A 15,570-nucleotide genomic window follows, 5' to 3' on the forward strand; every position below is an offset into this window, starting at 1 on the left:
GTACGTATGTTTGGTTTGGAGCCCCGAGGGCTCGGGTGAGTTTCGGATGTGTTTCGGAAGGTTTTGAAACTCTTAAAAAGTTGCAGGTTTTTCAGTTGCTGGTATTCTGGTATTTTCTTCTTCGCATTCGCTGGAGGACCCTTGATCGCTGCCTACTCTGCACCACTAAAAAGTAGCGAGAGAGGGTCGCAATAGCTTTTACTCGATATGAGGGTCGGGATCGATTTCCAAAGGGAGCTAGAAATTGGAGCTGGGTATCTATCTAGACTAGAAGTGCGTGTATGCTCTTAATTGATCTTCTTATCATTTTTGGGTTTTTCAATTATAAACTATTGTTATAAAGCTACTAGTTGAATCTAGATTATGCTACCGAATAATTGCTAGAGTTATATCTAATGGGAAGAAGGGCAGTAGGGTCGTGGCATCACCTAGGTGGCTAATTGACGAGTAGATGTTACTAAGGTTCGATTGACATAATTGGGGCTTATGCTATAACCGTTGCACAATTTTACCCACTCTCACACCTCTCGGTAGAGAGAGTGATTTTGCCCAATTGACTCTCCCGAGACCAAATGGGTAGGCAAATTAGATGAAGCAACTAGGGTTCAAGTAGGGTGATTACTCTCTCGAGGTTTAACCCGTTAATTGGGACTATCATTTCTCATGAGTCCATCCCAATTCCTTGTTGGGTCAATTTTGGGGTCATAGACTCTCTTTCTCAAGAGGAGTTAAACCCACAAAGCTTGAATCAGTGTTTGCAACCACAAATTAGAAATTAAAACATAAAATCAACCCAAATAGCAAACACCCATAGTCAATCTAACCCTAGATGGCAACACCCATCAATTACCCACACTAGGGTTGAGCCACAACCATAGCTAATGGGTTTAACTACTCATGCTAGATACATAAATTGAAGAAATAGATGAAGAACTAAGCATATTAATTGATTACTAAGAAGAAACTACAATAATCTGCCAAAAATGGCTACAATACTCGGCGCAGCTCACGTCTGAAGTCAGAAGATACAAAAGATAACCTAAAAATGGTAAAATGTTCTATTTATACTAGGCTGGAAAAACTGGACAAAAATACCCCTGCGGGGTCAGTGCGGACCGCACAAAAAGGACCGCGGCTGCACTGGCTCTTTAACTTCAACTTTCAGCTTCTCTGATCTTGAGGACCGCGGACCGCGTGGATTAACACTTGGGATTTCACATCTCTCTGAACCTCGGCTCCACGGACTGCACAAAAAGGTAGTGCGGCCGCGAAGTCACCACCGCGGACCGCGTAACGAGTACCGCGGCCGCGTAGCCTTAAGCCCAAACTAGCCATGTCTTTGAACCTCCTAGTGCGGCCGCATTCACTTTTGCGCGGTCCGCACTAGGCCCTCTTTTCCTCAATTCACTTAATCTTTGATACTTAAGCAGGTTTCACTCCTTTTGAGCCGATCTTTGACATTTCATCACTTTGTCGATCAAACCTGCAATCAAGCACAACTTGTGAGCATATTGGGACTATTTTGTAGCAATTTATAACCAAAGCATAGGCAAGTAGGGGCATAAAACATGTTAAAATCCTGCCTTATCAACCCTCGTGAACGCGATGAGTTATTCATGCTGAAGGAAATTTCCTTCTACGCGAACGCGAGACCCATGTCGCGAATGCGAAGCTTTGCGGGGGTCTTCCTTTCACGAACACAGACCTGGTAATGCGAACGGGAAGGCTTATGAGCCTGGGCAGGGGGAGGGGTATTATACCTACGTGAACGCGACCACCTGGACGCGAACGCGATGGCTCGAAGGGTTAGTGCTCCGCGAACACGAGCCCTTTTTCGCGAACGCGAAGGTCTGTCAGGCCTAACTCATCACGAACACGATGAGCCTATCTCGAACGCGTAGACCAAATTTGCCCAGTTATTTTTAAGTTTAAAAAACAGAATGTATTACGGGAATTCCACCATTTTTTCATAAACTTCATCTTCTCCACACCTCTTGGGCGATTTTTGAAGAGGAACTTCACCATAGCTTCATAGGTATGTAATCCTAAGCTCGTTTTCTCCCATTTATATCAACACCCACTAGATTTCTAGGCCTAAAATATGAGATTAAGGGTAGAAAATTAGGGATTTGGGTAGAGTTAGGGCTTTTTGATTATTTGGGAATTTGACCTCGTTTTGGGGTCGGAATTCAAAACTAATTATATATTCGGGCTCATGGGTGAACGGGTGATCGGGTTTTGGTCCGAACCTCGTATTTTGACCAAGCGGGCCCGGGATCAATTTTTGACTTTTTGGGAAGAATGATAGGAAAGCTATAATTAAGCATTGGAATTGGATTGTTTAGCATTTATTGATGTTATTAAGTCAATTATGTCTAGATACGATTGATTTGGAGCCAAATTCAAAAGGAAAGGCGGTGTTTGAGGCTTGAGTTGGCCGTGAAAGTTCGAGGTAAGTGTTCGGTCTAACCTTAGCTTGAGGGATTAAGAGTTGTGTCCTATTTGTTATTTGCTTCTTGTTGAGTACGACGTATAGGCATGGTGACGAGTATCTATACGTTGGTGTCAAGCATGACCGTGAGTCTTAAATGGCAATTTACTGTGTGCTTAAATGATACTACAGATGCTTAAATTGATGATTCTCGGTATTGAGCAAGGATTTAGATTGTTCTCGTGGGAATTACTTATGATTGAGTATTGGTGTTTGCTAAGGTTGCTAGATGTTGGAACAAGATTGGTTATAGCTGTTTCTCCCTTGCCGGGACGTATTTACTTATACTGTCAATTTCTCTTGCCGGGATAGCGTAGTTCCTTATTGATCCCTTGTCGGGACTCTTGCTGTCATTGTTGTTGATTGTATACATATGGATCGGGTTGCACGCCGCAACATTGTTATGTTTGGATCGGGTTGCACGCCGCAACAATAATATAAATGGATCGGGTTGCACGCCGCAACAATGATATAAATGGAGCGGGTTGCACGCTGCAACAATAAATATAAATGGATCGGGTTGCACGCCGCAATAATGATATAAATGGATCGGGTTGCACGCCACAGCAATGATACAGTTGGATCGGGTTGCGCGCCGCAACAGTGTTATTATCGATTGTTGTAGATCTTAGATTGTTCTCTTATGTTTCTCTTAAATTACTGTTGGACTTGGTATTTTCCCCGCAGCATGTACCCCCTCCCATATTTATTTGTTTATTTCTATTTTATTTTCCGCTGTATATTATATAACTGCACAGGTTTATCTGAAGTCTGGTCCTAGCCTCGTCACTACTTCGCCGGGATTAGGCCAGGCACTTCTCAGCACACGGGGTCAGTTGTGCTGATGCTACACTCTGCACTATGTGTAGATCCCGGAGCAGCTTTTGGACAGTAGCACTTGGAGAGGCTGCCTTCAGTCCAGCTAGAGATCCCGAGGTAGTCCTGCAGGCGTCCGCAGGCCCGGCGTTCTCTTCTATCTTATTATGTGTTCTATTTTCACTTGCTTCCGAGACAGACTGTATTTTCTTTTTCAGACACTTGTATGTAGTACTCATAGACAGTCCGTGATATTGTGACACCAGATTCCGGGTAGAGGAGTATATTGGCATTTGTAATATCCCAATATTTTAAGTGAGGGCATATTGGACATTTAGAAAATAATTTAAATCCCAAAAAAAAAGGAACCAACAAATAAAACAAAACAAAAAAAGGGAAATGGGATCCCAACACAAAAGGGCCGTAGCCCACCTTCTGAACAAAACAAAAAAAAAAAAGAAAAAAACAAGGGTTAGGGAAGGGGAAAGAAGCAAAAGCTTCAGCAGAAAAAAAATAAAAAAAGAGCAGCGAAAGAAAGAAGGAAAAGAGAAAAAGAAGGAGGAAGAAGTGGGTGCAGCGAATTGGAGCCATAGCTATAACTGTTGAGGAATCTTAAGCACTAATTGCCTCTTACGGGTATTACTTAAATTTTTTCTTCTGGTAGATTTTAATTTTGATTCTCTTGATTGGAAGATTCTACAGAGTAATAGAAATTACACTACTTCATTCATACAATTGAGAATTTTCTTCCAAAACCAATAGAACTTTATGAAATTTGGAGTAATAAATTATATGAATAGGTTGGAGTTGATAAATTAGTAATTACTCATATGGGGATATATATAAATCCACAAATTAAGATCCAAACATGAACCCCGATAATTGAGTATTCTAAAATAGCTATGAATTAGCGTAAATAAGGAAATTAACATGAGATCGATATTATGTAATTATAGATTGATTGGAGGAATTTGTACGAGTTGCTTGAGGTGAAGCATTTGGTGTTTCGGCACGAGTACTGTGAGTAGTAATCTTACCGCAATTTGTGTTTTCATAACTTTCATGATTTATACATGATTTTTAATATGAATATGTTACCGATTATTTTGAGTTGCATGTGGGACAAGTCTTTTACTCGATATGATACCGAAATAGTTATTTGAGATGAATATCGTGGTTTTAAATATTTTCGTTGTCACTAGATCTATTTTACCGTTACTTGAATTTACTGTTATCGAAAGAAAATTATATGATTTGATAAGAACCGAAATTCCCTATATTGTTTTAAAATAGTTTCTACGAGTATATACAGATTACAGAGACAAGTATAAATGGAAGTAGACATTGAAGGATCCCGTAGCTAACGGCGGGTTCGTTAGACCTGGTGCACCTTGTAATTACCGATTACCGTTATAGCCCTCGCTAGTGGGAAGGTAGAACTAGCATACCGTTACCGATTTCCCTCGAGTAGGGACTACTGTTATATATGACTTCTTGTAAAGAAGTCCACAGTATACCGATTATATGATCCGTTCATTGAAACCTCCCAAAATGTGAATACTGATATTTTACAGTAGTTACCGAGCTTATTACTGAATTGTTAATTATATTTTACTACAAGAAAAGGGTGATGAGACTGAAAATTATTTATTGTTTCTGAAAGGACATTTTTATGTATTTTCTCTTTGAGATACTAGCATGTTTCTGACTTGTTTCCAAATAAAAACAGTTGTGGTTAAGTGTTATTACTCACTGAGCTAGCGACTCATTCCCCGCTATTTTTTTTACAGAGACAGCAGTTGACGTAGGCGAGGATTTCGTTAATTAAAGCGCACAGGTCGATATTTCTCGGTGAGCCTCGCACTTGTTCGCGTGGGCAGAGATTTTAGTTATTGTTATGGTCTTTTTATTGAATTTTTAGAGTCGCTCCATAGTCATTATTTTAGTGTCATGAGTATTCTTTTGTTATTATAGTCTTATGTTGAGTATCGTTCTCATTTATCAAAGTTGGAGATAAATTAGTATTTGTAGTGGGTAGTTGGTGGTTTAGTTATGGTGGAGACTTGTATTGGTTAATTGACCAGTTGTCAATTGTTTTGTATGATATTAGGATGTTTGGTTGTTGATTTGAGACAGGAAAATTTTTGGGATGGTCCAAAAATAGGGGAAACTCTGTCCGATTTTTTGTAAAATTACCGATGAGGCTTACTTGGGAGCACTTGCTCCTAAGCGCCGGTCACAATCCTAAATTGGGTCGTGACAGCATTGTAGTATTGGCTTTGGTTATTTTATCTGTTTAAGTCTTCCGTTTGTTCTGTTTATCGTTAATATTCAATGTTGATTACCTGTTAATCTAAGTTGTTAAAAAGGGTTAAAATATGAGAGTTAGTGATTTCTATATTTCGCGGCTTGCCTAGCTTCTACGAGTAGGCGCCATCACGACTCCCCAGGGTGGGAAATCCGGGTCGTATTGCTCCCTGCTATATCTAGCTTTTGTAATACAAATGTAATATCTACTTCTGACTTATTATCTAGTACTGATCCCCATGTTGGGGCTCCTGTAGTTAATCTTATGCACTCTAGCTTAGCTACTACGATGCCTATGGTGCATCCTGTTCCATGTACTACTAGTACTGTTTAACTATTTTCAATATAAGTTCTTCCTTTTGACCAAAAAAAAAAGGATTTCAAAACGTTAGTAATATTTATTTATCTCCTTTATTAATTATTATATATAAAAAAATTTGTTCACGATATTTAATTATTTATTTAATATTAAATTTTTAAATCAACAAAAAAATTAGTTATTAAATAACTCTTTATATGGATTATATGAAAATTCTAATATTTTAAATTTTAAATCAATTAAGATTTTAGTTTAAGTAAATTATGTACTTATTTGAAGTTTGTATCATAATTATAATACTTTCCATGTCATATTTTTTTAATATTTAAAAATTTAAAATTAATTAAAATTTTATATAATATTTAAAGCTACACTCAATAATTGTTTTGACTTGCAAACATCATCTATAAATGTACAAAATTTACTCAATAATTGTAAAATAACATACAATCAATTATTATTTTTCTATTAACGTATGCAAACTTGAAGCAATAAGGATGAAAATAGAAGATAAAATATATTCTAAATGAGTTATTGTTAATTATTTAATGACAACTCCCTATATTTTTTATATATTAGTTTATTATTGTAAATTATTGACTCAACATCAGTTATTTTTAAAACTTATATTTTCAATTATTAAATTTTATAGGAGTTGCAAGTCAACATCATCGTGATAAAAGTAACTTTTTTTACTTGTTTGTTCGATACTAAAGCATAAAAATAACCATAATTTTCATAAGATATTCTTACAAAACTTAAGGACTTTCGTTGGGTTGGATTTAAGATCAATATATATATATATATATATATATATATATATTAGAAAGTTATAGATTTTATTTTTATTATAACTCAAAGATATTGTTTAATATAATACTTACGTGAGTTTTTAAAAATTATTTACTTATTGACACGGGGAACACGCGCAATGCGCGTACCCTAAGACTAGTACATAAAAAATAATAAAACCACTCTGTGGGGTAGAGTTTTTTTTGGGTGAAGAATTTTTTTTTATTAATCTCCAATTTTCATATATATGAGATGTGACTTTTCAAACACATCCTTAAGTTACAGAGGTAAAAAAAGTTTGTGACTATGGAAAGGTCAAATCCTGAGAAAGCTAGTAAAGGCTGAACTTCATTCAAATGAAATTTACTTTCAAATGGAGTGTCTATAATTGATAGCTCCAATTAAATAATAAAATCGCAATTAATTATTTTATTTAAAATTGAAAAGATTATTCTTTGGATGGATAGCCAAAAAACTATATTCCAAATTCCAAATTCATGAATCATGCACGCGGCTGTCCCTAGACTACAATTATATATCACCTCTCAACGTTGAGACATTCTATATGGCTTTATTTATAAGAAAGAATGCAACATATATATATATATGATGTCAGTTTCATGATCCAGTTCTAAAACATACTTAATTCCCAGAATAACAAATGGCTGGAGAAGAAAACAAGATCAGAATTATGGTGCCAATTTTAAACAAAACAAAAGAAAGCCAAAGAATCACTAATCATGGCTCATTTCACATTGATCTTTGACTTTATTTAATCGTCGTACATTTTATTCTCCCTTCTTATGTACCATATAATGTTCAAATTAACGTCGAAAATACCAAGAAATTGAAGCCAAAGCACCACGTAAGATGTGGTGGAATGGATGTCATTCGTTCACTTTTAATCGGTGATCTCGAATTCAAACTTTAAAGAGAAACATCTGATAGGGAACACTTCCCTCTTCTAAACAAATAGTATCAATATTCTGACCAAATGATGATTTTTTGTATGTGTGCCAGCAGAAGCGGAGCTAGCATATTAGGTGTGGGTTCGGCCGAATCAAGTTATTTTTCTTCAACAATGTATATGTATTAGAAATTTCATTAAATATATATAAATATTTAATTGTGAATCCAGTACCTAAAACAAGCTATAGGCTCCGTGACAAATTCAGAACCCACAAATTTTAAATCCTAGCTCCGTCTCTCTCTGCGTGTACATGTGTGTGTGTATATATATATATATATATATATATATATATATATATATATATAAATATCAACATTCTGACTTGATTAAAATTAGTATATTAGTATTACGTAGAACATTCTTTTTCTAAAGACTTTAATTCCTTTTGGAGGCGTGGATGATTATACCAATCTTTTGCCCTTCGACAACGTGATTCAGACAAGAATCTTTTGTCTTTCAATGAATTCAAAGGTCTGTCTTCACTCTCTATTTTAGTCTTTTTCCATGGCTTCTGCTTTTCACATTCCATCATTTCCCACCCCTTTGAGGAGCTCAAGCATTACCCATCATCTTCATACCAATAGCAAACTACATATATAATTTAATCCTTAAATATTTTTATGTTCAAATTTTATATATACTATGATGTGTAAAAGTATTTAGAAATCAAATCACTTTAAATATGATTGTAAGAAATTATTTACATTACGCATGAATTGGTATCTGAAAAAGAGGACAGTAACTTGTTCAAGCCAGTCAAATTACAAGGATTAAAGAAAAATTGTAGAGTACTTGCTTGTACTATTCTCTACGTTTGACTTTCAAAACAAATTAGATTTTTTTTTTCACTTGCTTGAACTATTTTCTGAAGTAAATTTCACCAAAAAGTTATTATAGAAGATTGTATACGCTCAAAATCGGGCTTGCCTAATTTTGTATGACTGACCGAAATCGGGGTGGCAGATCAAGGCTCGGCCTCGGTTACATCGGACCATGGTACGGAGATGGATTGGTAAGCTCGTGGATCAATGACCGATCAAGATCGATACCTGCCGTGATTGAGACCGAAGCAAGAAAGAGATCGAGCAAGATCGAAGGAAGCCTGCTAAGTCGAGTAACAGAAAGTCGAGATATCCGTGATCGGGCAAGGATCGAGGCGAAAACTGGGCACGTATCGAGTCAGAACCGGTTATTTAGTCTATCATGGGATTTGCTTCTGTAATAGAATTATACCAAATAGGATTCCTCTACTATATTAAAGAGGGTCCTAATCATTCTGTAATCAATATATACTCACGCATAACCAAGCAATATATTGCTCCCTTTGTTCCAGTTTATGTGAACCTATTTCCTTTCTGGTCCGTTCCAAAAAGAATGACTCCTTTCTAAATTTGGAAGCAATTTAGCTTAAACTTTCAACTCTACCCTTAATAAGAAGCATTTATAACCACACAAATACTCTGGACACCTTTTTGACTTGTTTAGGACCACAAATTTTAAAAGAATCCATTTTTTGTTAAACTCTGTGCCCATTCAAACAGGTTCACATAAATTGGAACGGAGGGAGTACATATTTTCTCTTGCAAGCTCTGTTGTTCAGTTCATACTTTTTCAATAGCGCATTCAGTTGGTTCGAGGGCAACTTAGCTCGAGGACCACAGTTGTTCATCACGTTGATTTGCTTTATTTTACTATTAATTTCTAATATTAATTCTCATATTTATCACTTTGTGCCAAGTGAAATCACATATCATTAAAACCACTTAAAAGTTTAATTTTTATCCAGGGTAAACAAAGATTTAAGCGAAAGTACTCGGTGGGTTGAAATTAGATTCGTAAAGTTTGAAAGAAAATGACCCCATCGACTAAGAAGGAGATTGATAGCAATCATGGGTTAATAAATGATCAAGGAGACTAAAAATAACCTCCATCGACGAAGAAGGAGGTCGATTATCGGCAATAGGGTGATAATCGACCAAGAAATGATTGATAATATACCAAGATTAAAGTTAACTAATCAACTTCCGGCTGATTTAATAGGAACTAATCGAAATAGAGAAAGAAAAAGAACTAAAAATATCAACACTCTTTCCTTTTCCTTATTCTTTAATCTATTCACAATAAAAAATATCTACCTATAATTGAAGACTTAGAATCAGTCTTTTAATTAAAGAAACATGATTTATTTATGGTTTATAATTCCTAAATATCTCATTAATCTATACATATATACATACCCATGGAAATAAATTATAGAGAGTAGACTCTACTATATTGACATCAACCACGCGTGATATATGTACAATATTATAATGGTCCTAATCTTGTCCCCTTTTTTAATTATTTTAATCTTGCCCTCTTACTTAAAGGCTATAGTTTGTTATTTTTTAAAAAAGTACTTTTGGTGAGAATCAGTTTATATTTGACTAATTAATTTAAAAAATATTTTTGAACAACAATTAATATTTGACTAAGCTTTTAAATATATTTTCTTATAAATACTTTTCAAAAAAATGCTTTCGGGGAGAAGTTATATTTTTCTGCCTCCCAACAATTATTTCTATTTTTACTCTAAAACACCTTTTTTCTTTCTAAAAGCGTTGCCAAACATGTTAAATTTTAAAAATAAACACTTCTAAAAGAAAAAATAATCACTTTTGGGGAAAAAGAAACCTGGCCCGCTATTAATCACCTAGCAAGAAAACAAAAAACCACAGTGACATCACTAAGATTATTTTGTTCTTCTATATATATTTGATCTCCCCTTTGCTTAAATCCTTCAACTTTACTTCCATAATTATTATTATTAACAAAGTTTACTAATGGAACTATTCTACGATGCCAAGGCTGTTAGATTCAGAAGTCATTTAAACAAATACTTAGTAGCAGATGATGATCAAAAAAACATTCGACAAAGCCGAAACGGCTCATCAAGAAAAGCACGGTGGCTGGTGGAGCTTGTCGCCGGAAACAGCCACCTTATCCGGCTGAAAAGTAGCTCCGGCATGTATCTCACGGCTTCCGACGAGCCGTTTCTTCTTAGCATGACAGGTTCTGAAACGCGTACACTTTAAATTACTTAATTATATTATGTCTCATCATGCCTCCTTCCCTCACGTCTAGGCTTGTTTCTTTTTCATATGTCATCCTAATTTTTTGCTTCTAGGTGACACTAAAATACCATGTTAAAATGTGGCTACCACCTCATCTAAAAATTTAAACTGCTAAAGTAATATACTTGTAATTACTTAATTATGTTATATATTTCGGCATACCTCCTTTCCTCACATGTAGGCTTGATTCTTTGACATGACTCATCTGTACGTGGAATTTGAATCATGACCTCTTGCTCGCTCTTATACCATATTGAAATATGTGATCAACTCATTTAAAAGTTTATGCACTTTTGTACTTACTTATATTATGCTCATCTCGCCCATTGATAGAGTCTCATTTTTCCAATAGGGTTCAATTAAATGCTTTTTCTGTAGGTCATATACATGAAATATTTATTTTTTATTTTCTTGGTGACAATAATATTTCAATAGACGTTTTGCTTGCTCTGATACCGTATGGAGATATATGATCAGGTCATCTAAAAGTTTAACTTGTACTATAAAATATTATACATATTAAATTACTTTATTATATTATGTTTCATTCATAGGAGGAAAAAAGGTCCTTCAAACTTTGCCGGCGAATATGGCAGATGCAAATATTGAGTGGGAACCACTAAGATACGGATTTCAAGTAAAGTTAAGAGGTTATGGAGGAAAATTTTTAAGTGCAAGTGGAGCGCCACTACGATGGACCAATAGAGTGACTCATGATTGTCCTTATAGTGCTACTACACATAATTGGATTCTGTGGAGCGTGGAACCTGTTGACATTCCGGAAGATGAGTCGTTAACAGATTATTTAACTATGGTTTCGAATTTTTCATCGGTCTCCGGTGAACTTTCTACCTTGGATTTGGGGTCTCCGATGTCGATGTATTCAAGTCATTGTTTCTCACCTAAGGTATGCTCTAGTTTTCTTTGTCTTTTCTTAGTAAAAGTCCTGGCTCTGTCACTGGAATGAGTTAACAACCAACATCGTCTTTCTTTGTTTGGCAGAGTCCTCTAACTAGAAGACCAGCAATGGAGCTATTCCACAAAGCAAAAGCTGTTCGTCTACAGAGTCACCATTACAAGTACTTAACAGCATTAGAAGATGAAGAATCAGTAACCCAAGATCGCGATGGCGCTTCAAGAAATGCAAAATGGACAATAGAATTCGTCGAAAACACCAACAATATTATACGCTTGAAAAGTTGTTATGGCAAGTATCTTACAGCATCAAATCAGTCTTCTGTTCTTGGTATAACTGGTCGAAAAGTTGTGCAAACTCTACCAAATCGTCTCGATTCTTCGGTCGAATGGGAACCCATTAGAGAAGGAAATCAAGTGAAGCTAAGGACTCGATATGGGCAATTCTTGAGGGGAAATGGTGGACTTCTTCCATGGAAAAACTCTGTTACACATGATATTCCTTATAGGAGAGTTACTCAAGATTGGATTCTTTGGGATGTTCAGGTTGTTGAAAACTTGCTATCACCATTGGCTCCTCGTGAAGATTCATGTGTTTCTGAATCTAGTTCTCCTTCTAATGTTTCCTCAAAGTCCACGAGCTTTTCTACACAAGAGGTACTATATTTTCCAACATTTGATCTTGAAGTTTAAGGATTATTATTGTTCTTCTTTCATGCGACAATTCATAAATAGAAGTTTTGAGATGAAGCTATATATATTCTTGGCCTTGGGATGTAAATTCTAGAGGCGTCAAAATCAGCCCATTTTTAGTCGTATGTCTAAGCCGTTCAAGTTTAAACATATCAAAGTTATTGATCTGTTTGTTGACTTGACTAACAAGGTTGAACCCGAAATGAATTGAATCAATTTTGAAAATTGGCTAAAATTCCCAAACTTACAAAATCAATTTTGAAAATTGGAGATTATATAAATTTGGATGAACTTAAGCTACAAGAAAGATACATTAGCTTTCATAGTTTTTTCCCAAAAAGAGAAGGGGAGATTGATTCATGTTGGCATCTTGACTACTCTTATTTTGACCCAACAAAATTTGGGTTGGTTGGATCATGACCGATTTATTGATTTGATCCATTTTAACTTGATTTGATCCCTTCGGGGATGGCACAGTTGGTTTGGAGGGGGGGTGATCCATATAGATGACCTGGGATCGATCCCCTTAATGTCTTCTGAGTCGAGCCTGTCGCACAGGGCTTGCCTAGTGCGGTTTACATCCTCTGTGTGGTTTACAAGTTGCTACAGAGTTGGGGGTTTACCCAATACACACACAGTGCTCACCCGAAGGGCAGGGGTTGTAGCAGTTGTGGGTTTTCCTGAGGTTCCAAAAAAAAAACTTGTCCAAGTTTGACTTACCACATGACTTGGTACCTCTAGTGAATTCAATGATTATTATTTTTTTGGTGATCAACTTTCTCCTTGTTTTTTCTTCTTCTTTTGGCAGTCAAGTGATTCTTCGCTGCCTAATTTGGGAGAAGGGAGGTTCATATTTTATCATATGGTGGATGAATTTGGAGAAATTGAAGAGGAAAAGGAGGCACTTTTCATAACTTTCGATGGAAATACTGTTGAGGAGTTGACTAAGAGATTGGAGGATGAAACTGGGCTTGAGGATATTATTGTGTGTACAAGAAGTCCTTTGAATGGGAAGCTTTATCCTCTCAGTTTGCACCTTCCACCCAACAATGCAACAATGAATGTTATTATTATGCCATCTTCATATATAGGTGAGATTTCTACTCATCTTGAGTTGGTTTCATCTCGTGAAAGTTTGACTTGTTTGAGCATTTTTGTCCAAAATGAGCTACAATGTTTATATCATAATGGTAACAAATCATATTCTAGACCAAAAGGGCAGATTGCTGCACGAAATATCTCGTGTTTACGTAGGGTCCACGGAAGGGTCGTACCGTAAGAGGGTATGATGTAAGCAGTCTACCCTGATGTAAGCACTAGTGATGATTCCACGGTTCGAACCCGTGACCTATAGATCACACGGGGACAACTTTACCGTTGTCCCAAAGCTCCCCTTCTTCTTGACCAACTGATAACATTGTAAATTGGTGTTTTTTTTCTTTAGGTTTTTACATGGCTATTATCACAATCTTTTATTGACTTGTAACATCTTTTTTTGTTTGTTTCTCAAGCTATTACTCCAGATTCTCTTTCAAGCCATATGTCCAGCATTCCCGAGTTGAATACTTCCAATTTCAATGAATGGAAGGAACAACTAGAAATTACATTGGGATGTTTGGATTTGGATTTATGTTTCAGAATTGATGAGCCTTTGGAAGAATATGCCATCTATGCTACTTGGGAACGCTCTAATCGCTTAAGTCTCATGATTATGAAGAGTAAGATTGCTAAGAACATCTGCAAATCAATACCAAATTCTACCAGAGCAAGAGAGTTCTTGACATCTATTGAAAAACAATTCAAGGTTTCCGATAAGGCATCGGTAGGTACACTCATGGAAATTTTAACTACTAAGATATATGACGGGACTAGAGGTGTGCGTGAGCATATTATAGAAATGGCTAATATGGCGGAACAACTTAAAGCAATGGATATAACCATTTCGGAATCCTTTTTGGTGCAATTTGTTCTCAATTCGCTTCCTTCTCAATTTGGTCCTTTTAAAATTAGCTATAAAACAAATATGAACAAATGGACCGTGGATGAACTCATTGAAATGTGTGTTCAAGAGGAGAAACGATTAAAGGGAGAAGGATTACTATCGGTTCAACAAGAAAAAGGACCAAAGAATGGACAACGAAATGAGAAGAAATCACCAAATCATGAAAATAATGCTATTACACATGATGGTGTGAATAAAGGGAACATGAAATATTTCTTTTGCAAACAGAAGGGACACTTGAAGAAGGATTGTCTTAAATTCAAGAATTAGTATGTAAAGTAAGGTACGTATTCAAATTACCTATGTATGTTATGAAATCAATTTTTTATTGATGATTTTTCTGATATGTAGAAGTTAGTTCTGATGTTAGGAACTAACTTCAAATTCTTTGCAGGGATTTCTTACAACACGCATCGCTAGGGAGAGTGAAAAAAATATATTTTTCTTGGAGAATAAAATCCAATCTTCAGTTAAAGCTGTAGAGAATAAACTTGTTTTAAGTAGTAAATAGTTACTAGAGTTGAATAATACCTCTTATTAGGATTTTTTTGTTTTTGCTTTGATAATCAAGGATATTATGTTAACTTTGGAAATAAAACTTTGAGGCATATAAAATAGTCTGTTGATTGGGAGTGGTATTTTCTGTGACCGTTTATACAAAATCAGTATTGACTCTTCCTTTTCTTTGTCTCAATCAATATTCTTGGCCTTACACTTACATGTGGTAACAAACAATGGCATCTAAAGAACTCGCCAAACTGAAACTTCATCTACGTTGTGGAAAAAAAAGGTTAATTAGGATACATGTCTAAATAAATGCTAGAAAGACTTGTTGAAGATGAAGTTGTATGAAATCTTAATTTTTAAAATTTTGGTACTTGTATGTTTGCATAAGAAAAAAATCAATCTAAAAGTACCAAGAAAGGTGCCACAAGAAGTTCAACACTACTTGAAGAATAATAAAACGATTGTATGTGGACCATTTTCTAGTTGTATAAGTAGTGAAAAATATTTTATCACCTTATTGATTGACTTCTCATGTTATGATTATTTTTATCTTATAAACGAAATCTGATGCTTTAGAAGTCTTCAAGATTTTTAAAGCTGTAAGTACAAAATCAATTAGACAAAAAAAAAAAAAAAAAACGGGGG

The 15,570-nt window shown here is 35.6% G+C and overlaps 1 protein-coding gene across 1 annotated transcript; it reads left to right on the top strand.

Moving 5' to 3' along the window:
* Nucleotides 1–10,482: 10,482 nt before the first annotated feature.
* On the top strand, nucleotides 10,483–15,083 carry LOC109206727. Its single transcript, XM_019369578.1, has 6 exons — nucleotides 10,483–10,746; nucleotides 11,363–11,715; nucleotides 11,811–12,380; nucleotides 13,225–13,507; nucleotides 13,928–14,701; nucleotides 14,813–15,083. The coding sequence occupies exons 1-5, from the start codon at nucleotides 10,518–10,520 to the stop codon at nucleotides 14,686–14,688; spliced, it is 2,196 nt and encodes a 731-aa protein (XP_019225123.1). The 5' UTR covers nucleotides 10,483–10,517; the 3' UTR covers nucleotides 14,689–14,701; nucleotides 14,813–15,083.
* Nucleotides 15,084–15,570: the final 487 nt, after the last annotated feature.

Source organism: Nicotiana attenuata, unplaced genomic scaffold, assembly GCF_001879085.1.
Source record: "Nicotiana attenuata strain UT unplaced genomic scaffold, NIATTr2, whole genome shotgun sequence".
NCBI classification, from domain to species: domain Eukaryota; kingdom Viridiplantae; phylum Streptophyta; class Magnoliopsida; order Solanales; family Solanaceae; genus Nicotiana; species Nicotiana attenuata.